Below are 25,953 nucleotides of genomic sequence, written 5' to 3' on the forward strand. Positions count from 1 at the left end.
GTAAACATGTAATTATCAACAAGTAGTTGCCAGACAGCAGTTGGGTAGATTTGAGCAACATTTCAAGTGTCTGAGGCACTAAAGAACATCCGTCTTCTAGTGGGAGAGGAGAACCATCAGGACCCTTCAAGAGAAGTGAAGAGGCAGTCTAACCATTCACCTCAAGTCCCCATGGGGAGAGAGACAATAGATTCCTTGCCTCCCCAGAAGAAGCTGAATTTGGAGGAGGAGTGCTCTCTCAATATCCAGAAACCAGTAATCCTTTGAAGTGTAATGAGAACCAGTATACCATTCGAAGTGCTAGAGAAAATGGTGCAAGTGATACAGGGTAGCAGAAGGAAAGCATTATCGGGGTTCTCAGCACAAATTTTATAACAACCTCCTTATTGATATTCACAGCTATTTCTGTCCCTCATTACCAAAAGAACAGGTGTGTGGTTTTCATTGTTTTTCAGAGTTCTCACGTGTTTGGTGTTGCAATCACAATGCAATAAGGTGTTTCAACTGTAAAGCCTATTTCTAGTGTTCAACTTTGGAACTAAAGATAGGTTTGATGTAACTATTACTGCACTTGTGAATGCTATGTGGAATGTTTGTGCTATTACTTCTACTCTGAGTGAATATAAGATTTAATATGCAGAGAAATTACTGCATTAACCTTTCATCTATCTACAGAGCGAGTTTTAAGCTTGCAAGTGAAGAGTTTAGCAATTTTGATACTGCAAATTATGGCAGCCCAGTCAGTACAGGATTTGTTATATTAATTGAAGAAAGGGAACTGAGGATCCAGCAAAGAAAGGCAAAAACAAAAAAATTTTTTTTCACAAACTCATATATTAATATTTGTGACTTGTCTAAAATTGCTGAAGATGTTCTAAAACAGAGGCCAATGAAGGGAGTTATATTAAAGTGTTTACATTTTCTTCATCAGATTTTTTAAAATGTATTTGTGACGCTGTTTCAGTTTTGTCCCTAAAGGCTTCAATGTATAACTCCTTACACAAGGGAAACAAAATTCCCCCTGCTAAATATTCATTTAAGCTCCAGTATAGTCAAATAACGGAATGTTTGACAGTGGCTTTAAGAGAACTACAGATTACTTTTGTACCCGATCCCTCTACCAAAATGTTAATCTCTAGCTTCCCTATCCCAGCCATTCTACACAAAGCCCTACTGCTAGTCCTTATCCTCTCCTGCCACTCTGACCACATCACACTCTAGTCGCCTTAATTCTGTCACTTATTTCCTGTTGTATTTTCAGTAAGTGCTCAGAGCGGTTTGTGCTGTAGAATGCAGATCTCAACTGGGGATCTACGAGCAGGTTTCAGGGCCGGCGCTAGACTCACTGGGGTGCAGGGCAGAGAGACTAAGGAGCCAAAGCCTATGTCCTGCCGCGTGAGCCTCAAGCCAAAACCTGCACCCTGTCAGATTTACACAAAGGAAATAATATTCAGTTTTTTATTTTTGTGCCTATGTTATTTTTTTTTATATTATATTATATGTGTGTGTTTAACTGTATAACTATCAATTTAATACATTTTTTAATCTACTAGATATGCAGAAAAACAGTTGTGGCACAGGTGGGCTGTGGAGTTTTTATAGCATGTTGGGAGGCCTCAGAAAGAAAAAGGTTCAGAACCCTTGCTGTAGAAGACGAAAACAACAACAAATCATAGATCCTGACCCAACTATCTTATAGTCTGAGGCATCAGTCCAGAAAACTCTGCATGAGTAAACTCTGTGAAGCCAATGGCCTTCTTTGTAGGCACAGAGGTCTGCGTCCATGGAGCAGTTCGCCTGGTTTGGGCGTAAGTTTTTAACATCTCAGATTCTACTTTGGTCTCTGCCTCCAAGGCCATACATAACCTCATGCCCTCTTACAACTGACATGTCTCCTACTCCTCACAGATTTCTTCTTAATACTCTCTTTCATCTCATTCTTTCACTTTCATGCTCCCGGCTCTCCTTCCCCACTTTTACCATGACTCCTTCTAGGTTTATCCATCCAATACTCTGCAAACTCTTCTTTACATTAAATGTTGTTCTGCATCTCATTTCTAGCTTTCTGTAATTTAAGATTACACTCTTAGATTCAATTTTACTCTGCCTGTAAAGTACCATGTGAATTTATGATACTATATAAAAATAAACATACTCAAAATGTTACGCAGAAAATAAAAGTATTTCACAGGAGTGACTATTTATTCATTTAAGCCCTGTTTAAAGCCCAATCACTGAGACCCTGCATCATTGCCATGCCAGAAACTTGCACTCCAGTCAAGTCAAAGCAAAAAGTGCAGCAGCACATAGATACAGAGTGCAATGAAATGTTTAAAACATACCCTGACCTTTTAAAAGGACATGCACCCTGTTAAAAATCTGCTGAACTATGGAAATTATTACAACACCTGAGGTCCATAGAAATTCAGTCACTAGTACCTGCATTTTGTTGCCTTTGGCTGAGACTGGCCTTTCAGATCTTCTCTTCTAGATATGTAAAGTAGAAGAGCACTAACTGCCAGGGGTATATCATGGGACGGTTACACTTAGCAGAAATGGACACATGTGCTTTTTGTACCCTGCATAATATACACAAAGGGGCCAGCACAACCAGAACAGGTTGAATCTGCTTAGAGGGGAAGTGGAGGTGCTTGATCTGCTGCCTGGGCATACTCCATTCTCCAGTAAGTCCACAAAACAGAGCACTTTAATTATATTAAAATACAATATGTAGGGCAAACAAATATACCACTTTGTCAGACTGGTTGAGCAATTTTATCAAAGAACAAAGCTGACAAGATGTTTGGCAATAACCAACTTATCTTAATCATATTAATTATTATTTGTGTTATCATAGTGCCTAAGAGACCTATTTATGGACCAGGAACCCATGTGGTAGGCACTGTACAAACATAAAACAAGAGAAGACAATCTAACTTCCTTAACTGGTCTGATTCCTCTAGGATTTGATTGCAGACATGCTTAAGTGATTGGCCCTGAGCTGCAAAGTGCCAATCCAGATTCTTCCAAAGCTCAGGAATACTGAGATCTAGACTATTATAGAAATTGAGGCCATCTGCAAAATGTGGATCTAGGACTGAATTTCAAACCCCTTCTAACAATCTGTATGTCAGTCTGGATCCAGGTTTTGGCAAGAACTCTAATATAAATGTGATCTTGAAAATATTAGCTCCACAGAACCAACATTTGTCGTACTCTGACATAGCAATATCTTTATGCAAAAATCAAAATAGAAGGATGAAAAATGAAACTTACAACTCCAGCATCCTTGTAAATCTCAGCCTCATGACAGGCTTGATCAGTGATCTGGGTCAATGGCAAACTGCTCTGTGGTGTCCCTGCAAAGAACAATAATGTTATATGCCATGATACAAGCAGAAATCAAAACAAAGTCAGAGTTAGATTAAGATTATTGCAAGCATTGACAGAACTGCCAAAGTAGGCACAAACTGGCAGAGTAAATAATGTGAGTAGTAGGCTGTTGCATAATGTCTCATACCTTAATGGTATCTTGTCCCTAGTAGAACTTGATTGACGTGGTTTGACTACTGAGTTCCTAAAACTGGTTTAAAAGCCCTCATACTTCAGGAATATCAAACGTAACCTTACACTGAACCAGACCAGCACCTAGCTTGTCATTCTTGCCTGTAATTGTGATCACACCTCATTCTTTACCAGTGACAAAGCATGTATTTCAATCTGTGGCAATGTCACAGGCAACTACTCTGCACCAGTGATGGGAAATTAATAGGAAGAAGACCAAAGAAATTGACAGGAAGGGATGCTTGGTAGGGATTCTCCAACGATTCATGAGAAGTGGAGGTTAAATCTTGCATGACAGTTTTCCCAGAGGTACACAAACAGGAATGATGCACAGGAGACAATTTAAAAACTGCACTGGTGCTAAAAGGAAGGTTCTCACTACACAGGACTGTATCCAAGACACAGAGATACAACTACAATTGCAAACTGTTGCAAAATAACTCATTGATGAGTAACAGACAAAAAGCAGTGAAGTCTGCTGTTTTTCTGTCTGTTCTCCTTAAAGGTAAGATGAAGTCCTCTGATATTTTTGTGCCTAACTTTAGGCTTTATTTTCAGAGGTGCTGAACACTCACAATTCCAACAGAAGAGGCATTCAGCACCTCTGAAAATCAGGCTGTAGATGTCACAAATTGGGCAACCAAACTCAGAAGCCACTCTAAAAATACTGAGCCTAGTGAGTGCTCCACCTTCAATTTGTCTGCCACAGCCATAAGATCACTCTGGGCAGGGCCTGAAGAATTTGCCTGACACTGACTAGCTAATATTACTGATGCTCCATTGTGAAGTCAAGGGCAAATGTCCCAGTGAAAAACCTGCATGCTCATCTCAGCTACCAGGTTTCCAGCTAGGTCACTGTCACTGTATCCTGACAAGAAACCCTGATCTTTTGTCTCCCACTCCCTCCCATAAATTCTCAATTCCCCCCAGTCACTCTCCAGCACCTTCCCTCCATGGGAATGGTGAGCTCAGCGACAAGGTTAACTTCCAATATTCCCTAAAAACAACAACAAGAAAACAAACAAAAAACCCACACAACAACAGGGACTGCAGTTCTTCTGGCTCCCTTCCCAAGAGCTCAGGTTGCGGGATCTTAAATGTCCCGCTCACCCAGGGCTGCATGGGGATCTCATAAAATGTCACCTACTCTAACGTTCTGGACAGCAGAGCAAATCCAGCCAACAAACTTGTGCAACTTAAGTAAAGTCCAGGGAGCGCACTCCTACGCAAAGGCTGGATCTGGTTACACGTAACAGCACCTGCTATGTTGTGATCATATGGTGCATAGTGCATTTCTACCTTGCTAGATTACAGACATATGGAGGCAGGCAAGAGGCAGCAAGCTGGACAATGTGGAAGAATGTCAATATGCTAGCTCCACCCCACTTCTCTTCTGTGCCTTGTTGGATGTTAAGAAATAGCAAACATGGGTCAGTGGGGTATTAAATCAGACTCACTGGACACAGGCTTATCTGAGCTGCAATCAGTATAAAACCTCTTTTTTACCTGGTAATGCCCCCACATGCACCATCCCAATGACAACTGACTTTAATCGCCCAAAGAGCTTCAGGAACTTCATGACCTACGGGAAAACAGACAGGGGGTGTCAGTCAGTCAGTCCCAGGGGGGCAAGCTCTGAACGCTCCTGTGCTTCACTACTGAGAGGTACAGCCCCGAGTGACGGCAGCAATGCAGGGGAAGGGAAGAGATGCGATTTAAAGTGGAAAGTCGGGTTGTCCTGACCCAGGGCAGGCAAAGCCCACACAGGCGGGCGCCGCAGGCAGCTCCCCCCAGGCTCTTCCCCTCCCAACGCAGGGAGCGTCCGGTCCTCAGCCCTGCCCCGGCCGCTCCCCGTTACCTGGGCAGGGCCTCCCGGAGAAGCCCCGCGGCGCGACCCCTCGGCCTGGCCCGGCCCCGCCGCCGTGTTTACATCCAGGGGAAGCCACGCTGCTTCCTCCCGCTTCCGCGTCTGGGCCGCCGGCTCCGCCCCTGCGTCCGCAGGCCCCGCCCGACCGGCTGCCCGCCGAGCCGGGTGGCCGCGCAGCCTGGGCCCCCGCGCCTCCCCTCCTGCCCCCGGGCCCAGCCCCCTGCGCCCCGCCACCTCCCCGCGCAGACCCCGCCCCGGCCGGCTCCCGGCGGGGCCCGGCGCGGGGCCACGTGTGCGGCTCCCGGGCAGGGAGGAGGCCCCGCGCCCTCTCATTTAAATGTCCCGCTCGGCCGGGGCCGCTCTCTGCGCAGGGACGGGAGCGACCGCGCTGTGAGGCAGGAGGCGCCCAGCGGAGCCCGCCCGCGCCTCGCTCCCCGCCCGCCCTGCCCCGCGCCCCGTCCGCAGCCGCCGGGCAGCGCCTCGCACAGGGCACCCTCTCCCCGGGGTAAGGCGGGGGCGGGCGGCGAGGGGCGGGTGCCAGTGCCCGGGGCTCCCCCTCGGCCATTTCCTGGAGGTGCCCCAGTGAGGGGGCAGGCGAGGGGGAGGTGGGGAGGTCCCGGCCCTATCCGATCCCCCCCCCCCATGCACCCCCCCATCCGACCCCGGCGGACTCCGCTCGGGTCTCCCCGCCCGGCGATGAGGGCCACCGCCGCCCGCGCGTCCGGAGCCCTTTGTGGGGCTGGGGAGCTGCAGCTGCTGCCGCCTTCGCCTTTGTGAGGCAGTGACCTGCCCCCCCTAACCCTCTGTCTTTCCCTCCTCCTAAGGTCGGAGCCAGCCTCGCCCCGTCCCATCCAGGCACCATGCGCAGGGAGAGGTGAGTCTCTCTCCCCAGCCCCCTGCAGGGCGTGTGGGGGGTGGAAGTGGGGTAGGCCACGATCTCCATTAGGCAGATCCCAGAGGAGACTCCCTCGAGGGGTTTATGGCCCTGTATCTCTCTTTCTTGGCAGTGACTACGTGGATGAGAAGGTTCCCCCCAAGGGTGAGGGTGCTGCTGATCTTGCCATGCGAGCCCGAAAGAGAAAAGCTGATGTGGCCACTGTAAGTACAAAATGGCTCACTTTGATCCTCTAGGGCTAAGTCCTGCTCTGTCATTCCAGTGTAAATGTGGATTCTCTTTGCTGAACTGTTTGGACCATGGCCTCTGGTGCCCTTGCTGGATTGTGAATGTCCATGTGGCATTTGGAGTGTACACTAACTGGGTCAAGTGCTGTGCTCTGTCACACGGGCGTAATGTGCCCAGAGCAACAACTGGATTTACACCAGTATGATTCAGAGTGGCAGCGTTTGGCCTGGAGTCTGTATTCTTGTTAGCACATGGCTCTCTTTTCTTCCCCCCCCCAACTGTAGTTCTTACAGGATCCTGATGAAGAAATTGCTAAAATGGAAATGAACAAGAGAAAGCAATATGAAAGCCAGGTAATTGATTTGGCTGTGGATACATAGTTACTGATACTACTGTAATTTTTTTAATTTATATAGTTTTCTTGGAATGTAGAGCATTTCATCAACTCTGTACCTACATCACCACTAGCATGCTGCATGGTAATGGGGGAGGGGAGACTTTTGCCCAGGGACACTAAGAAACCCCCTCCCAATTTACACAAGGTGACATGGGATCTTTAACATTCTCATAAAACAGACGAGGTCTGTCCGAATTCTTGTGGTATTACTATAGCATGACTAAATGTCCTGGTTTGCATGGGCTTCATGTATTAAGGCCTTAATTTTGCATGGGTAGATAGCTGCACAGAACCCCATTTACTTCATTAGAGAGTTAGGACACATGTCCTATCCACTTCCATATAACTGGCAGTTTGGACCCTCTTGCAGCTGTCTCCCTACTTTAAATATGAATGTGGAAAAGAGGACATCTGTATTCCTTCTCCAGCCCATTAATGGTTTGTTGTTGCTGTGACACTGAATGTTTTCTGAGTGCCAAAAAATCAAAAGGTGCACAGTTAGGATTTGGAAATTTTATGTTATATACTAGGGGATGTACACTTCCGTGGCATTGCTGGGACTGAAGCTTCTAGGTAAGGCATAGTAATCCCTATAAAGGCACTAGGGGTTGTTCAGATAGACAGCAGTAACTGGCCTAGGAGGGGTAGAGATTAGGAGGAGAAACAATGTCCTTAGCAGGCAGTGCTAGCTTTCTAAATCTCCCTGTGATAATATTAAGATAACTTAATTTTGATTTTTAACCCTTAGTATTCTAAACTTCATTTGTTTGTTCCATTCCACTTCCATTCTTCCTTTGTTCCACAAACTTGGGTATGCTATCAGTTACTGCCCCACACTTTCATACACAATATGAGATGTGTACTGAGTTTGTGAGGTTTCACTCACTGTACACCTTTAAGGTATGTGCAGATTAAATTTGGCTGAGGCATGAAGAAATAGAATATACATACATGCTCTTCCTTGTTAGGATTTGAGCTAATTAATGCACATGTAGGAGGATATTTAAACTACAAAAGTCATGAGTGGGGAATACAGTACCCTGTTCATTCAGTAATAAGGTTACTTATGCATAGGGCCCTACCAAATTCACAGCCATGAAAAACACGTCACGGACTGTGAAATCTGGTCTTTTGTGTGCTTTTATCCTATACTATACAGATTTCACTGTGGAGACCAGCGTTTCTCATATTGGGGGTCCTGAGGCAAAAAGGAGTTGTGGGGGAGGGGCACAAGGCTATTTTAGGGGGGTTGTGGTATTGCTACCCTTACTTCTGTGCTGCCTTCAGAGCAGGGCGGCCAGAGAGTGGTGGCTGTTGTCCGGGCACCCAGCTCTGAGGGCAGCACCCTGCCAGCAGCAATGCAGAAGTGAGGGTGGCAATCCCATACCATGCCATCATTTACTGCTTCGCTACTGCCTTCAGAGCTGGGTGGCCAGACAGCAGTGGCTGCTGAATGAGGGCCTAGCTTTGCAGGCAGCAGTGCAGAAGTAAGGGTGGCAATACCATACCATGCCATTCTGGCAGTGGCAGTGGCTCTGCCTCAGAGCTAGGCTCCAGCCCACCAACCGCCTCTCTCCAGCTGCCAAGCTCTGAAGGGAGCAGTGCTGCCAGCAGCAATGCAGAAGTAAAGGTAGAAGTAGTGCAATCCCCCCTATAATAACCTTGCGACCCCCCCCCCCCCAACTCCTTATTGGGTCAGGATCCCTACAATTACAACACAGTGAATTTCAGTTTTAAATAGCTGAAATGATTAAATTTATTCTTTTTCAAATCCTATGACCGTGAAATTGACCAAAATGGACCATGAATTTGGTAGGGCCCTACTTACGCATCATGCGGTGCATCTAACCAGAAGTGGCAACTGCAAATTTGAAGACTGAAGTGCTACATAACAGATGGACATCATTGTTTGGAATGGTCTCTGCTTGTTGCAACCACATATACTAGTTATCACTCAACATATTAAGCAGGGCTCAAATGGTGAGCATTTAATGAAGGGATCTCTCCTTCCCGTCTGTCTTCCTTTTATGCAGTATATTAAACTAATTTCTCACTTTTGACAAGGGGGAGCTGTCTATCCTTCATTACAATTCCTTTTCTCCACCCTCCCTAAAACACATCCCTCAATTTGAGGTGTTTTTTTAAAATATATATTACACAGTAGCTACTTACTAATAAGCTCTAATAACATGTACCCAGATATTTATCCTCTCTCCCCAAAATGGCAGTAGAAAGAAAGTTGAAATGTTTAGCATAAAATGCTCTTACTGTAACTCTTCTTATTCCAGAACTAGAAATGGAATTACAGTCCTGTCTTAACATGAAAATTAGATTTTTTTTTAAAATAGATGCTGGGACAATTCCTTCATGAATGATTGACGTATTGATATACAGTTAAAGCACCAATTCCTGAAGTGTAAATTAAAGACTTAGCTTTCTGTAAACCCACTTGGCGTTGATAAGGCCCTGCAACTCTGTAGTTCATAAATAAGAGGTACCTGAGTATCAGTCTGTACATTGAGAGGATTCTGTGGATACTTTGTTATAACAGTTATCCTTTGACAAATCCATGAAGCTAACATTTGGTTGCACAGCAGCAGCTCTTCGGTATGTGGTGTGACACAAGCTATTCTCTGATATAAATTGCCATGGGCCACTAATGAGACTGTGTGCAGTTCCACCAGGAGTAAAGCAAGCTTGTATGATTGCTAGTGAGAAAGCAAGATGGTGCACAGTAATAGCATAGCAAACTTCAGTGTGCAGGTAGCCTTAAATCCTGTGCAACATACACTGCATTACATAAATACATTGCATTAAATAAACTATTGTATACTAGTTGAAGCTCCATTTTGCTCCATGTATAAAGTATCACTCTCACATCCCACTTATGGCATGTTAATACCCAATTCATTAGTTTGTTTCTGTTGAACATAAGGCCCGAGCTTTTAATTAGGATGATGTTACCCTTTATGTAATGAAAGGGTGGTTATATCAGGCTGATGGAAGCCGAGTACTGCAGGAATTCTGTATTTGGTTTTGAAGTAAGATAACAGGCACTGTTCTCAATTCTCAGCCTGATTTTGGTTGTAACTAACATGAGTGCTGATACATTAGCAGGATGTTTTGTGAAACAAAAGTCCTTTAAACTGAAATTATTTTTTCACACAACATACCAAAGGGAGACCCGGATGATGAGCTTAGTCGCCAACGTTATCTTGGTTATAAATTATGTTGACTATCAAATTTAGGGTTGGGAATTGAAGCATTAATCACAATGATCCCTTCCCTTGTCTGACTTCTTTAACATTTCTCTTCATTTTTTGAAGCTGGCTGGTAGAACTGTCTTGTCTATCTTTCCTGTGCCATAATACTTGACTCTAGTGCAGTGGTTCTCAACCCACTTATCATTGTGGGCCACATCCAATACTGCCTGTATGGCTCTGAGGATGTCATATGGGCCGCAGCTGTATGTTGATTGGGTCGCAAGCGGCCCATGGGCCCGCAGGTTGAGAACCACGGCCTAGTGCCTTCAGTGAATGAAACTAACTAGAATTACATTATGTGTCACTTTCTATAGGCAAATTGCAGGAGAACAGCATTATTCCTAACATGTGGCTTCAGGCACTAGTTGCTAGCACATGCTGGGTTTTGCGGAGTTGGGGAGGGCTAAGTTTATATCCCTCTTTCTCTTCCAATCCCACCTTCGTGTTTGGTAACTTCAGCTTCAATGCTGATGATCCATCCAACCTTTTGCTTCTTATTTCCTCTTTCCCTCGGTAGTTCTGAGTCAACCTCCTACATACAGCCGTGGTCTAGACTTTATTTGGTGGTGTACATTGCTGCTTGTTCACTCATGGCTAGATTTCTTCATTCTTCATCTGCCTTTGCTGTTTTTTTTTGTTTTTGTTTTGTTTTTTGTGTGTCCTATTACCGCCAAGCCATTAACTTTCTTGAGTTCTCCAACTCCTCCTTCCTGTTGATATAGATACAGGTTTTTTACCGCAGCCATCATAGAAGTATCTGAGCCTTGCCAAAGAACTTCTTGGACCTCACATATAAAACCACTCCTCTTCCACACTAGATTCTTTGGCTTCCCTTTCTTGCTGAATCCTGGTCTTGGCTTACATCCCACTTCAGCTCCTGCTCCAGCATTGCAGAGTGCCTTTGGAGGAGCCCACGAACCATAGGATTTCCTTTGCTACGCTGCCAAGATTTTCAGCTGCACCTGCCATCCTGGATACAAGGGTGGGGTCCCTGCAGAGGAGCCGATTGCAGCTCCAGGATTTGGGGACTAGTTACTTTATGCAAACCTAAACTAAGTTTGGCAAAAATTGAACTAGTTTTTCTACCTAAGCCTTTACCCATCCCCCCCCCCCCATGGCAACTTGACAATCCACTCAGTTGATGTAATACAACTTTTTTGATACATTTCCTCATCTGAAATTGGTGCTGTCACAAAATCTGTAGCTGTCTCCATCTCCCCTGCAAAAACCCTTATCTAAGCAATAATAATCCCTCACTTCAATGATTATAACCTCTTCTTCCTCACTAGCTTGCTAGATGGTCATCTTGCTTCTCTTTAGCCTATTTAAAATGCTGCCTCTTATGATAATGTACCTTGCTTGCTGCTCTGACCACACCTAGCCCCTCACCTATCATTTCACTCTTAAACATCATTTTGCTCTTAAATCTTAGAGGTCCTCTCATTCCAATCCTGTTGAGGTTTACTTATTTTTTTATTTAAAAACACCTGCTGTACTTCAGTGCACTGATGAATTGCATTGCCTTTTGTTGTTCCCCTTTGCCCTCATTTTGTCTACATGCTTAGATTGTGAGCTCTTTGGGGCAAGGGCAGGGACCTTGTCTTTCTGAGGTGCCAAGCATGTGCTACGTTATACAGAAAGTATATAATTCTCCTTCCTTAACTCTTATCCAAACCACAGTCTGTTTGATTAACTGCACTCAAAGGACTGTCGTCCATGCCTGCCTTGTAATTGGAGAACAAGGTGTACCTAAAATGTAACTTAGAGGAAGGACAAAAAATTAAGTGCTGATGTGACACTTTAAACTTTCAGTTCATAGGGAATCTACTGTCATCTTACTCTGAATGATACATCTTTCCCCTCAGTTAAATAGTAACACAAACCGCACTGAGGTCTTGGACATAGCTGTGCACATGCCTGTGATAGATTTGCATGCACAATTTTGAGACCTCCTTTTTGAAGAGGAAAACTGCCTAGCTTTTTCAGTCAGTGGCTCAAATAGTACAAAGCAATTTTCACTATGAATAAACCAAAACGTGGTTATGAGCATTCTGAATCTAGTGCTGGAAAGCGTTGTTAGTTGTGACAAAGGCAGACTAAAAACCCAGGTTTGGAACTGATTCATAAGTCTTTTTATTTTTAACTTGTAAAACAAGTGTTTTCTATTTAAAGCAGGTTGAGGACTTGCTGAAGCTTTTTGACCCTGCCACTGATACAAATTGCATTCCTTTTTCAGTAAGATGGCTGCCTCCAGTACTAGGTCAAATGCCAAGTTTTAGTTAAAATACAAATAAATGTGTTTATTCATGGTAATAGGATTTTCTTTCTTTGTGAACTTTCAGAACATTGGGCTAAGCAAAATGGGTTCTGTCTTTCTTTAGGAACTGGGGTGATAACTTTATACCAATGTCTTGCTTTTTTAAAATCTAGTTTGCCAAGATAAGCCTTCTTTAAAGAAAAGTAGCATTAGGTCTGTGTCCTGTTCCAAATACATAAATAACAAGTTATAATAGCTGGAATGTCAGGTGTCTACCATTTGCAGATTTGTTAGTAATCTATTCTGTATATGAATGGACTAGCTATTATGAGTTTGTTCGTTCTTTTCTAAGAGGGAACATCCTAGGGCAAATAAAATGTATACAAAGTCATTTTCATATATCTGAAGTGATAGCAAAATGTTAGCTTTCTGCTTAACCAACTTCACAAGATGAGCAGTCAATAACCTCTGAATCTTGAAAGACAAAACAAAATCAGCATTCCTCCTCTGCTGTGTTCATTACCAAGGACATTTTGCACAAAAGCAGCCTCTTTGTCTGGGAATCTCATTTGCTTATTCCTCACCTGAGTCCTAATCCTTGATTGTCATCTTAGCATATGTGCAACATGCCTCATGTGGCACGTGACCAGCATTCATCACCGAATTTGGTCTGCTGGCATTGGATCATTAGTGCCTGGCCCAGGCCAGGGAATCTGGCTGGGATTGTGATGCCATAAACCAAAGGATTAGAACTTCAGGTGGGGAATAAGTGATGCGACTCCCAGACAAAAATCCTATTTTCACACAAAATCTCCTTCCATCCAAAGCATCACGACAGAACTCTTTATAGAGAACACTTGTCTTTCTGTGGGACATCTGTGACCTTCAATCCCAAAATATGAAAGGTAAATGACTTGTTTTAAGCTCAGCAATTGAAAGTCTTTCTTCGTGTGAAAATACACCTTTAAACTTGTTCTGAATTTTAGCTGCCTACAGGAGTGATCACCTCTCTGACCTAATGTGTCTTGTGTGGAGTCTGTGTGCATTAATAGCCCTAAAAACTATAAAACCAGTTATAGTGCAACATTTTTTTCTTTCCTTTAATAGCCATCTTGGAATAAGGATGTCCAGAAAAGTCCCCATATGCTGATTCCCACACCAGATAAAGATGAGCCAGTTAATATTGGCTTTTCTCATTTTGTACACCTCAGACTTAGTCCATCTAGAACTTCACCGCTACCAATTCTGGGGTAATTGTATTTCATTCCCCCTTCTTTGTCTGTCCCATTCACCACTTAACAGTTGATACTTAACATGTTTATATTTTTTCCTTAGTTGGGCAAATAGAGATGATGTATGGAAAAACATGCTAAACAAAGAACAGACGTATGTGAGAGAGAAACATTATATGCAAAAGCACCCTCTCTTGCAACCTAAAATGCGAACAATTCTTCTAGACTGGCTAATGGAGGTGAGCTTTGCTGTTCTTGGTAACACTTTACGTGTGCTGTAGGTAGGTATAGAGATGCCCTGAATAACATGAATTTTTCTAAAAACCTAGTATGATCTGATTTTCATGCACTTTACATAATGCATAAAGCACCAGAATATTAGTGGAACTTGTTTACTCAGTGCACATCTAAGAAATTTTACCAGAGTGTTGGCACCAAATATGTAGAACTTAATGGTTCCAAGTTTCAAGTGTGCAGTTTGATAATTTCATATCTAATATAAGGATAGTTTATCAAACTTATACTCAGTGAATGTGAATGCCTACTTCTGCCTGGAACTTACATGAAACGTTTTATTTCAGCATTTTGTGTTCTAGACTAAAGCAAAACAAATGAAGATGAAATTATGGTGGAGGGGAAGTGACGGTGTGTGTAGAGAAGTTGGGAACCCTGATGTAATGCTTAATGTGTCATAATTCTAATAGTTTCAGCGTATACTACGTGATATGCAACTATTTCTAACATGATAATCTTAGAATTGAAAAGATGCTATTTTTAAATATTCTTGTTGCACAGTATCTTCCTGTTGGCCACCTACTGGCTTAGAAGACTGAAGAGTTCTTCTCAGTCACAACCAACTTGTGAGAATTTTTTTTTCCGTTACGAACTGTGGGGAGGCTACATATTTTTGAAAATGAAGACCTGATGCTCTGGTCTTGTAACATGCATGCTTTCCCGTGTGTGTGTGTGGTTTTTTTGTTGGTTGTTTTGTTTTACACACTACAGCCTTGTCCCACCGACGTAAGTGTCATACTACACTGACATAACTCCACTTACATAAGCCCAATATAAGCGCTCTCATGGCAGTGTAGTTAGGGCAATGCAGTGTCTGTGCAGACATTGTGTGAAAATTGACAAGAAAGCCAGGCAGTTAGAGCCCAGCTGCCTCTGGCTCCCCACTCCCAGTTGGGCTACTGCCCAAAGGCTCCCTGCTTAAGGAGCCGAGAAGCCTGGATAGCTGCTCTTCCACTCCTGACTGGGAGCAGGGAGGCAAGAGCCTGGGGGGCAGCTGGGCTCCGAGCAGAGAGCTGCATGAAGCTGAGAGCCCTGGCTCTCATCCCCTCATGCTGCCCCTCTTCAGCTGGCATCAGCCACCGCAGTAATTATTAGGATTGAAGGGTCACAGATGTCCCATGGAAAGACATCACTGCGGTGGCTGTAAGTTGACCTACCATAGGTCAACTTACGGCTGTAGTGTGGACATGACACCACCCTTCTTACCCCATATTTGATTTCAGTTCTTTTTATATTAAAACTACTGTATGAAATATATCCCTAGATTTGTCTTATTAAATGTTATACGCTGCTTGAGACAAAACCCCCATTGTAGGTACATGAGTTGGTTTGATACCTAAAAGGACTTGTATGTACTCTGTGCTTTCCTTATGAATATGCATTACTGTTTATCTCTTGCAGGTTTGTGAGGTCTACAAACTTCACAGAGAGACTTTTTACTTGGCACAGGATTTCTTTGATCGGTTTATGGCAACACAACAAAATGTTGTAAAAACACTGTTGCAGCTTATTGGCATTTCATCTTTATTCATAGCTGCAAAGCTTGAGGTAAAAGTCTTTAGCTTCTACCTAAACATAAGTGGCTTGGAAATGCTTGCTTCTTTTCTGTGCTGGGCACATCTTTGCTTTATGGAAGTCATTGAGGGGAAAAGAATTTTTGGAGGAGTTTGTAGGAAGAAAGAAGACTCCACTCTTGCTACAATTCCCCTCTGGCCCATTTTACCCTATATAAGGTTACATCAGAATATGCCATTCCTTTGTACTCCTAGGAAATTCAAAAACTGAGGTCAAGTTAGTTACCTTGGGTTTTAAGGTTGGTCGCTGGGTACAGAGACCACTTCTAAGTACTCTACCAATAAAGAACATAACTGACATTGGAACAAGATGACCTAACTCAGGAGTTATCCCTCAATTGTTTGAATAACTCAACTATTAAAATAAGTGACTTTCTCTTGGTTTTAACTCTTAAAGGTGAAGATGAATAGAAATCTCTGGAATGCATTTGATTCTTTAAGATATTCTTTGGCACACATCCTTGCTCTGCTTCTAAATCATAAGGCCTCATCAGATATTTATTTATTTATTTATTTTTAAGTGTGAGTAAGGTAAAGTTTATACCTGTCAATTGAGTGGAAGGTTGGGGAAGCCAACTTGTCTGAAAAAACAGATATGTTAAAAGAGCATTTAAATTGTTAAGCTAAATTGGGGTTAATGTCCGTTTCTTCCTCTCCCCACTGCCTCTTTTAACAAGCCAAATTTAGACCAAATATATCCCATAACCTCTAGAGATACATCCTCATACCACATCTGCATTGGGCACCAGGTTTATAATCCTACATTTGGGAAATTAGAATAGGTCATTGGCCGTGTTGTTCCTAATATTTCTTCTAGAGGGCTAATCCTCGTGTAATGTGACACAAAAATAGACACCCCTCACCCCCCGCTAAGATTGGAACCTGGCCCCTAGAAAATGTGGTGGCACACTTTTTTTTTTTTGGTTTTTTTTTAAAGGCTGAATAAACATTTTTAGGAATATGCAGGTGTTATCTCTCCATGTATGCAGTAGGAATACAGAGGCGAGTTTGTGAGGTGGTGGAATAACTGACATGAAGATCTTGATATGAGCTCTGAGAATATGCATTGTATCCCTTGCAGTCAAACTCTATTTTGGACTTGGACTGATAAATCAAAAATGGAAAACGAAGACTATGAACAAGAAATTTGCTATTTGGGAAGCCATTTTTTATCACTACCATGATTCATGAGAGTCAACAAACACTTGGGCTCCAATGAGATTTTAAAAAGAAAAGGAGTACTAGTGGCACCTTAGAGACTAACCAATTTATTTGAGCATAAGCTTTCGTGAGCTACAGCTCCGCACTGCATTTAGCCGTATGGAGTGGAGCTGTAGCTCACGAAAGCTTATGCTCAAATAAATTGGTTAGTCTCTAAGGTGCCACTAGTACTCCTTTTCTTTTTGCGAATACAGACTAATACGGCTGCTACTCTGAAACATGAGATTTTAGTTTTACACAACTTGAAATGTTCAGTTTTTTTAACATGTGGAATATCTACATTCTACTTGACTTATATTTTTGATCTTTTATCTTTCAGGAAATCTATCCACCAAAGTTGCACCAGTTTGCTTATGTTACAGATGGAGCTTGTGCAGAAGATGAAATCCTCAGCATGGAATTGATCATTATGAAGGTAGTTATAAAATTGTATCGTTTACATTTCTGTAAGGACCAAAACATGGTGTGATTGACTTCAGCAGAGATCTGCAATTAGTGTTGTAATATTCTGGTAGAGTAATATTTTCCTGTAGTTAAAACTAGTGCCTTATAAGATGTAGAAATTGCATACTTCTCAAATGTTACAGATAAAATGGTTTGGTTAGGTTTTTTTTTGCATGGGAAAGTTCAGGTTCACTGAGAAAAAGAACATTGTTTTCTTTGCACTGCTACCATAAATGGGAATGCAGTCTCCCACCAACACTAGGTAATGATGTAAAGAGTAAGATGCATATTCTAATAACATTTTCGTCAACATTTTTGTCAACTTTATATCTGTCTTTTTTAGGCTCTTAATTGGAACTTAAATCCACTGACAGTTGTATCGTGGCTAAATATTTACATGCAAGTTGCATATCTAAATGAGCTTTATGAGGTGTTGCTGCCACAATATCCCCAGCAAATCTTTGTACAGATAGCAGAGGTAAGGGTGACTTCATCCCCAAACACCATGCATCTCATGTTAAGACTTGTCATTTGTAATATGAGATTGTCACATGTTAGGAGTCTGTGTTCTCCCTGTATAGCTTTTGGATCTCTGTGTGCTCGATATTGGCTGCTTGGAATATACATATGGAGTACTTGCTGCTTCTGCTTTGTACCACTTCTCCTCATCTGAACTGATGCAGAAGGTTTCGGGTAATTAACGCTTCCTAGTTGCAAATATTTGTCTGACAAGTAAGTTAACCTAAAGCTCACATAAGTATCTTTACCTTCCAGGTTATGACTGGTATGATATAGAAGAGTGTGTAAAATGGATGGTTCCATTTGCTATAGCTATCAGGGAAGCAGGAAGCTCCAAACTCAAGCACTTCAGAGGCATAGCTTCTGAAGATTTGCACAATATACAAACACATATAAACAGCTTGGATTTGCTGGTATGCTTTTTTTTTTTTTTTTTTTTTTAATCTTCACTTTGTGTAATCTCTAGAGGCAAAAACTATATATTCTCTTGCAGAGTATAGGAATTTTAAAGCTTTTTTAAAATTTGTGACTTGATAGAGCAGAGGTGGGCAAACTTTTTGGCCTGAGGGCTGCATCAGGTTTTGGAAATTGTATGGAGGGATGGTTAGGGGAGGCTGTGCCTCCCCAAACAGCCAGGTGTGCCCCCCACCCCCTGGGACTTCTGCCCCATCCACCTCCTATGCTCCCTGTCCCCTGACCGTCCCCAGTATCCTTACCCCTTCCTGCCACCCCATCCAACGCCTCCTCTCATTCCTGACTGTCCCCCGGGACCCCTGCCCCATCCAACTGCCCCTGGAACCCCTGCCCCTGACTGCCCGCCCCCCCCAGAACCTCTGCCCCCATTCAACCCCCTTTTTCCCTGCCCTCTGACCACCCTGACCTCTATCCACACCCGCGCCCCTTGACCACCACCCCAAAGTCGCCTGCCCTCTATCCAGTCCCCCTGCCCCCTTACCGCGCTGCCTGGAGCACCGGTGGCTGGCAGCACTACAGCCGCACCGCCCGGCTGGAGCCAGCCACACCACCGCGCAGCACAGAGCACTGGGTCAGGCCAGGCTCTGCAGCTGCACTGCCCCAGGAGCTCGTCGCCCAGAGCATTGCACCGGTGGCACAGTGAGCTGAGGCTGCGGGAGGAGGGGAAACAGCAGGGGAGGAGCCAGGGGCTAGCCTCCCGAGCCAGGGGCTCAGGGGCCGGACAGGAGTGGCCCGCAGGCCATAATTTGCCCACCTCTGTGATAGAGCAAATTCAGAAACTAAATGCCTTTTAAAAAGTGATACCCAGTATATACTGAAGGACTTATACTTAAAGAGTGCAGCTGATGACAAACTTGAGCTTAAATTGCAAGTTCCTTTGGGCAGAGACTGTCATATTTTGTGCTGTGCCTCGCACAAAAGGGCCACTCTTCAGATTGTGGGCTCTTGGTGATGGCGTAATACACAGAGCACTTGAAAGTAATTTGTATATATTATGTCGGAAACATACTACCGTCTTGCAAATTCTTGTCAAAGAAAGAAACAAAACCCCCTCTAATTTGGTTTTCCCCTAACTTGGTATCAGCTTTGGGATGCTTCAGATGTTGCATACTGGGCTTATTTTTTCCATAAGGATTATAGAACATAGAGCTTCCCCATTATGTTTGGAAAGATAGAATAGTCTAATTTTAGGAAAGAAAACACGTCCCCAATTTGGATGACTGCTTTTGATTTATTTTTCAATGCTTTCTTTCTTTTTCTCTTTCTTTTTCTCTCTCCGTCAGTGACTAAATTCTCACTATAGGCCAGTAAGATCAATATCTTATGGTCCCAAGGTTTGCTGGCAGTTGACTAGTTGAATAAGTCAAGCAATAATGTTTTAAGCAATTATAATATATAATAAATGTCAGAATATATTTGCTTGATGCAATTACAGCTCCATGTATCATAAACTGGAGTTAACTTTTTATTCACTAATTCTTTTATATTAAAAAGGTTTTGATTAAAATGTAGTAGATTATAAAAACACCTTTAAAGCTTAGTAGCAACTGAAATTCTGCTTTCTTACACACTGGTAAGGTCTATATCTAATAGTGGTTAAGGGAATTCAAAATGCTGCTAACTTAGATCTATCATGATTTACAGTGTCTGACTAGCAATATAATACATACATCTGATTACAGTAAAGTTGTTTGGTAGGTCTCTATAGGAACCTGCCAAATTGCACTCTTGACTCACATTGGTAATACTTTTAAGGCAAAGCTGCACACTGGCAAATTACCTAAATTGAAGAATTAGCGCCACTGCGTTACTCTCAGACTTATTCTGCTATCAGCTGGTTGTTCAGAGGCAGTCTTAGCTTTGAAGCAACTTCAGTGCTATGGTGTAAGAATTTTTAAATTGATAATAGGTTGGTGAAAACAAACTAGAGAGGTTTAAATGTGTGAATGATAGCTTTGGAAAAATAATGGGCATTTAAGTAATACCTCAAGTCTTTTGCATCTTTTATTAATATGCATGGCTGGAATATCAAAGTTGATTTTGTAACACGCTAACTTAAATATTACCTTTTTTACTTGTTCAGGACAAAGCTCAAGCAAATCAGGCCATGTTGGCTGAGCAAAATAGGACTTCTCCTTTACCCAGTGGTGTCCTCACACCGCCACAGAGTAGTAAGAAACAGTCCACTGGGCTGAAGCTGATATGACTGCAAACTGTCTACATCAGAGACAATTTAGCTGAAGTGCCTGTTTTTGCTGGTTCTGAATCCTGCTCCATTATGGAAATGCTGCCAGTGAAGTTTATAAGCTTTTATGGATTCTAAAAAAGAAACTTGCATTTTTTTGTGACAGAAGAATCTTCTATATGAAAAAGTTTTATTAACTATTGATATTTTAAATAAATGGATCAAGTACACCAGCCACTTAAAAGAACGCCGAAGAGTGCTCCAAATGCTGCTAAGGAAGGTAATACTTGATGTGACCAACTGTTCAAAAAAAAAAAAAAAAAGGCTTGAACTTAAAACCTGCAACTGTGTGTGTGTCTGTGTGTCTGTCTTTGGATATCCCGGGGTCATTTCACCTTGTGGGGGCAAATGGGCTTGAGAATGCTGTGGAAGACTACATTTTAGAGCCTCTTTACAAGCTATTGGCTTACAACTGGATGACTTTTTAAAAACTCTTTACGTAAATGCTGCTATGTCTCTGTATATCAATTTTTAAATAAAAATGCTGTCCAAGACAGCTGGTTTTATGTGTATTTGTTGTATCAGTGTGGTAAAGGTAGCTGTTTTGAAGCAGAAAACATGGGGGAGTTAAGAAAGTAAGGATATCTTCTGTTACCACCAACTGCTTCCCTGCGAACTAAGTCTCTTCTTGGATACAGAAATGTGAACATCCAGAGAATGAAGCTGTGAATGCAACTGAAAACAGGGACTATTCATATTGTGTATTTTTTTTCTCAAATATTTTGAATGACTACTTCTGGAAACTGATATTCCGCCTCCACATATTGCAGGGAGGAGGAGATGTAAACCAGCTTTTCAGTTCATCCTGGCACTTGTTTTTCAAAATGTCAGTGAGCAGTTTCTACTGCAAATGTAATGCTGAAAATTCTGGGAGGCTTTCAGCATTACTCATGCTAGTTTCCCATAAACTAAGCAGAAGCAGCATGAAACTGAGGAACGGAATACAAGTTGTTTTGGGTTTTCATTAACTTCCTGGTGTTCAAACTAAAGCTTGCTGGTAACTCTGGTGTTTGGAAGTAATTTAGCGTGTTGGGTGGGGGGGAAATCTAACAAAATCTAAAGCCCTAATACATTGAAAAAAGCATAGACTTGATCAAGTGTTAAATAATGCTGCTTATGGTTAAACAATTCATTTTTATCTTCATGATGCTGTTCGGTCTCTTGAAAGATCCTTCTCTGAAAGGTTGTAAATTGGATGTTAAAGGAACAAGTGTAAATGTCAGCTGAACAATTTGGCAGCTACCAACTTGAAGTTCTTACTTCTGGCAGAGATATGACTGACAGTGAGGCCTGGACCTTATTGGAAGGAATGTTAGAAGTGCTCATGAGTGGTGAAAATGCATGTAGCTTAGTACTACTCTTAAATATCCTCACACTCATTTAAAACCTGAACAAAAGTATTTCAGAATTCTTACCTTGTAATTGATGAGAAATCAGTTTTTAATGCAAACCTTCCTGTCATTATTTCTAATGCTTTCTATAAAAGCTTCAGTATTAAGTACTGAGCATCATATACAAAACCCCCATTTGACTGTGTCATAAATATAAAGGAAGGGTAACAACCTTTATGTATGCAGTAACAGAAATCCCTCCTGGCCAGAGGTACAGAATCCCTTACTTGTAAGGGGTTAATCAGTTAGTTTAATCTGATTGGCACCTGACCAGAAAGTCTAATGGGGAAAGAAGATACTTTCAACTCTGGGGCGGGGAGTTTTTGTTTGTGTTCTCTTTGTGGTGTGCTCTCTCTCAGGACAAAGAGAGAGACCAAGCAGGAAAAAAATTTCTCCTAAAAAGATACATCTAAAATTACAGAAATTGTAAGTAATAGCAAGGAAATGCATTAGATTATCTTTCATTTTATCTTGTGAATTTTCCCTATGCTAAGAGGTAATTTTATTCCTGTTTTGTAACTGGGAAGCAAAGTCAGAGGGGATCCTCTGAGTTTTAAATATTTTTATTTACCCTCTAAAGTTATCTTCCATCCTCATTTTGCAGGTGTGAGTCTTTTACCTTTTTTTTTTTTTTTTTTTAATAAAATTCTTCTTTTAAGAACCTGATTTGATTTTCAGTGTCCTAAAAAACAAGGATTTGGTCTGTGCTCACTTTATTAACCTGTTGGTTGGTATATTATTCTCAAGCCTCACCAGGAAAGGGGGTGAAGGGGCTTGGGGGGGGATAGAGCTCCAAGTGGCCCCTCCCTGAATGTTCATTTAAATCACTTGGTGATGGCAGCAATGCTGTCCAAGGACAAGGAAAGGAATTTGTGCCTTAGGGAAGTTTTTAACCTAAGCTGGTGGAATATAAGCTTAGGGGTTTTTTCATGTGAGTCCCCCATCTGTACCTCAGAGGGGGGAGGGAACCCTGACAGACTGCTTATAATAGGATGTTTACACTTTTAATTTAGGACTTTAATAGTCTGCCCTCTCTAATTGTGAAAAATTGAAGACCATAGCAAACACAGCAAATGTGACAAGCACTAATTTTCAGTTTCAATTAGGAAAAAAATCTTTCTGGTTTGACATCCTAATGTTTGAGAATAAATGCAAATGTTCTATACCCCTATGGAAAGATACGTGGATAGAAGTAAGTTGTACCTCACAGAACTCAATTTCTATGAGCAGTTGTGTCTAGCCAAAATGAAGCCTGACTTTATATACTGATCCTACTTTAGGTTCTAACTATAAGTGGTGGTAACTTCGAAAAAAGTTTAAAATGCCTTATCTGAGGAAAGGAGACTTGTGTTCAGAGTGCACTTAATCATAGCCCTCCTCAAGCCCCTCTATCTGCCACTACAGCTTAGGCCATGCTAATACACAGCTGTTTTCATGAGTTAGATGAAGCAGAGTTTTTAAATTTTTTTTGGAATGTGTTTTGAATTCATTTGACTTGGGCATGGATTATATGTAGAGAGGGGTAGAAGATGGGAGTCAATGTACTGAGTGGTAATGAGCTATGTTGCATTGTCTCGGAATGGAAAGCTTTCTGAATAACAAGTTAAAATAACAGACTTCTAGAAATTGATTGCTTGAATAGGAAATGAAAGTATATCTTTCATTCTCTGCCGCCGCGCTCCCCCCTCCCCCCCCCCCCCGCTTCAGATTTCAAAGTGCAACATTATCTAGGAGGGAGGAGTAGGCTGGATGGAGTAAGTGTGATTGATGGATCCTTTCACTTGAATTTTCTAATAGTTCTTGAATTTTTGTACTATGTAAAGTGCCTATAAAAACACACTTTTAACATTAACTCTTTTAGGTTCTTGCATTAGTATAGCTTTGGTAACTAGATCATTCTGCATACTATCTGGAATACATCAGCAAACAGTCTGAATTAAATATTTGCTTCACTTTGCATATAATTGTTCCCTTCAAGTTTTAAATTAAACATCTGCCTCTGACAGCACCCTAGCCCATTTTAAAATGTCACTTTTCAATCTCTTGAAATATCCATTTCATTCTCAAAGAACTTTGTCAAGCACAAAACAGTAAACATTACATAAGAAAGGCCCTACTGGGTCAGACCAAAGGTCCATCTAGCCCAGGATCCTGTCTTCCAACAGTGGCCAGTGCCAGCTGTCTCAGAGGGAATGAAAAGAACAGGTAATCATCAAGTGATCCATCCCCTGTTGCTCATTCCCAGCTTCTGGCAGACAGAGGCTAGGGACGCATTTCCTGCCCATCCTGGCTAATAGCCATTGATGGGCCTATCCTCCATGAATTTATCTAGTTCTTTTATGTTATGGTCTTGGCCTTCACAACATCCTCTGTTAAGGAGTTCTACAGGTTAACTGTGCGTTTTGTGTGAAGAAATACTTCCTTTTGTTTGTTTTAAACCTGCTGCCTATTAATTTCATTTGGTGACCCCTAGTTCTTGTGTTATGAGAAGTAGTAAACAACACTTCTTTATCTATTTTCTCTACACCAGTCATGATTTTATAGATCTTAATCATATCTCCCCTTAGCTGTCTCTTTTCCAAGCTGAAAAGTCCCAGTCTTATTAATCTCTCCTCATACAGAAGCTGTTCCATACCCCTAATAATTTTTGTTGCCTTTTTGTGAACCTTTTCCAATTCTACCCCATCTTTTTTGAGATTGGGCGATCACAAGATAGGGGCATACCATGGATTTATATAGAGGCAACATGATATTTTCTGTCCTATTATCTATCGCTTTCTTAATTATTCCCAGAATTCTGTTTGCTTTTTTGACTGCCACTGCATGTTGAGTGGATGTTTTCAGAGAACGATCCACAATGACTTTTGCTCAGGACTTTCCCTTCCCATATATTTCAAGATTGCTTGGATAAGTTTGTTCAAGTTTGGCTATGGGGCTCACAAAAGAATAAGTTTTGTAATTACATTCCGCAATACTTTGTTTTTTGTCCTGATGCCTGTTATTTCACATACAGTAGGGGAATGTTAAATTGTTTAAAAATAACTTCCACTTCAATTTAAAAAAATAAATCCTCATGGGAATATTTCAAGGGGTCTTAACTTTTATAAAAAGCCTTTTTTAAAAAAAAAACACACTTGAATACTGGGCCAAAAATGAGTTGTCTCTTGAATTTCACAAGTATAGTAAAATGGCCTGGGGTATTTGTACAAATTGAGATTAAAAAGCCAACCTTGACACTGAAACTATGCCACACCTTGGTTAAGAAGTAAATTATGCTTGTAGCCTTGAGTCTGTTTTACCAACATAGAAAGAAACCCTTAATTAACAATATGAAATGTTGTATTCATCCCAAAAAAGGAAAGTATTTCAGGAAAGTGGCATTATCACAGAAATTAGGCTTCTAGTACGAAAAGCCAAGACCATGTACACATTGTTCAACATCATATGCATTTCTCTATATTAGAAATAGATTCTTCTAGTTTCTGTGTAACTAGAAGAAAAACCTTAGATATTCCAAGACTTGTCTCCCTTCTCTCCTCCCCACCCCCACCAAAATTAGTTTCTTGCACAATTAAGAACGTTCATTAGCCAACTGACTCCCCTTGATAGTGCAAGGAAATGGAAGCTATAAAAGAGAGCTGAAAAATTGAAACTGCGAATCTGCAACTGCAACATATTAGCTGGAATAAATTAGTTACTTGCACAAGTTTAAGTTTTTGCAACCCCTTCTAGAGCAAATCAGTTGAACTCTGAATCTGGGCCCGTAACTCTTTCTAATGTGCATGTGAGGAGCCTAATGAACCAAAAATACAGGAAGTTGGCTGGAAGTTAAGCACCCACTGCAATGACCGTATACGACCAGTAAAACTGCAGGAAGTACTTTTCTTTTTTTCCATACATTTGTAAAATTGAGAAGCAGCAACAGCTGTGCCTTGCCATGTCTACAGTTATTGTGGTCTGATTCCACTTGTGTGCACTTCACACATACTGATCAGGTAACTAGAATGAATAGTATGAAAAAAGTATTTCTCACCTGAGTCCTAGAGTTACATCATCAAAAAGAAAGGCAAAATGAGTAATACAGTACA

The 25,953-nt window shown here is 41.8% G+C and overlaps 2 protein-coding genes across 5 annotated transcripts in view; one reads left to right on the forward strand and one right to left on the reverse strand.

The window, feature by feature from the left end:
- LOC102941711 (uncharacterized protein F13E9.13, mitochondrial) overlaps nt 1-5,580 on the reverse strand; it is a 42,264-nt gene extending 36,684 nt beyond the window's left edge. Inside the window, exons 1-3 of one of the 3 annotated variants that reach the window (XM_007058659.4) lie at nt 5,423-5,580; nt 5,071-5,146; nt 3,277-3,359 (exon numbers count right to left, since the gene is read on the reverse strand). In XM_007058659.4, coding sequence (XP_007058721.1) covers nt 3,277-3,359; nt 5,071-5,143 — 156 coding nt within the window. In that variant the 5' untranslated portion in view covers nt 5,144-5,146; nt 5,423-5,580. The remainder of the gene's footprint in view (nt 1-3,276; nt 3,360-5,070; nt 5,147-5,422) is intronic. The other 2 variants (XM_037877402.2, XM_043526130.1) reach the window with 2 other exon arrangements.
- Nucleotides 5,581-5,671: 91 nt separating this feature from the next.
- Nucleotides 5,672-20,986, forward strand: CCNE1 (cyclin E1). 2 transcript variants are annotated; one of them, XM_037877399.2, is made up of 12 exons: nt 5,673-5,936; nt 6,256-6,305; nt 6,439-6,529; nt 6,839-6,907; nt 13,579-13,721; nt 13,807-13,942; nt 15,399-15,545; nt 17,112-17,207; nt 17,580-17,714; nt 17,818-17,929; nt 18,011-18,168; nt 20,313-20,986. In XM_037877399.2, exons 2-12 carry the CDS (start codon nt 6,292-6,294, stop codon nt 20,433-20,435), a joined length of 1,224 nt encoding a protein of 407 aa, XP_037733327.1. In that variant the 5' UTR covers nt 5,673-5,936; nt 6,256-6,291; the 3' UTR covers nt 20,436-20,986. The 2 variants fall into 2 exon arrangements, with proteins under 2 accessions (XP_037733328.1, XP_037733327.1); XM_037877400.2 differs by lacking the exon at nt 6,839-6,907 and having other exon boundaries at nt 5,672-5,936.
- Nucleotides 20,987-25,953: the final 4,967 nt, after the last annotated feature.

This window comes from Chelonia mydas, chromosome 12, assembly GCF_015237465.2.
Source record: "Chelonia mydas isolate rCheMyd1 chromosome 12, rCheMyd1.pri.v2, whole genome shotgun sequence".
Taxonomy (NCBI): Eukaryota; Metazoa; Chordata; order Testudines; family Cheloniidae; genus Chelonia; species Chelonia mydas.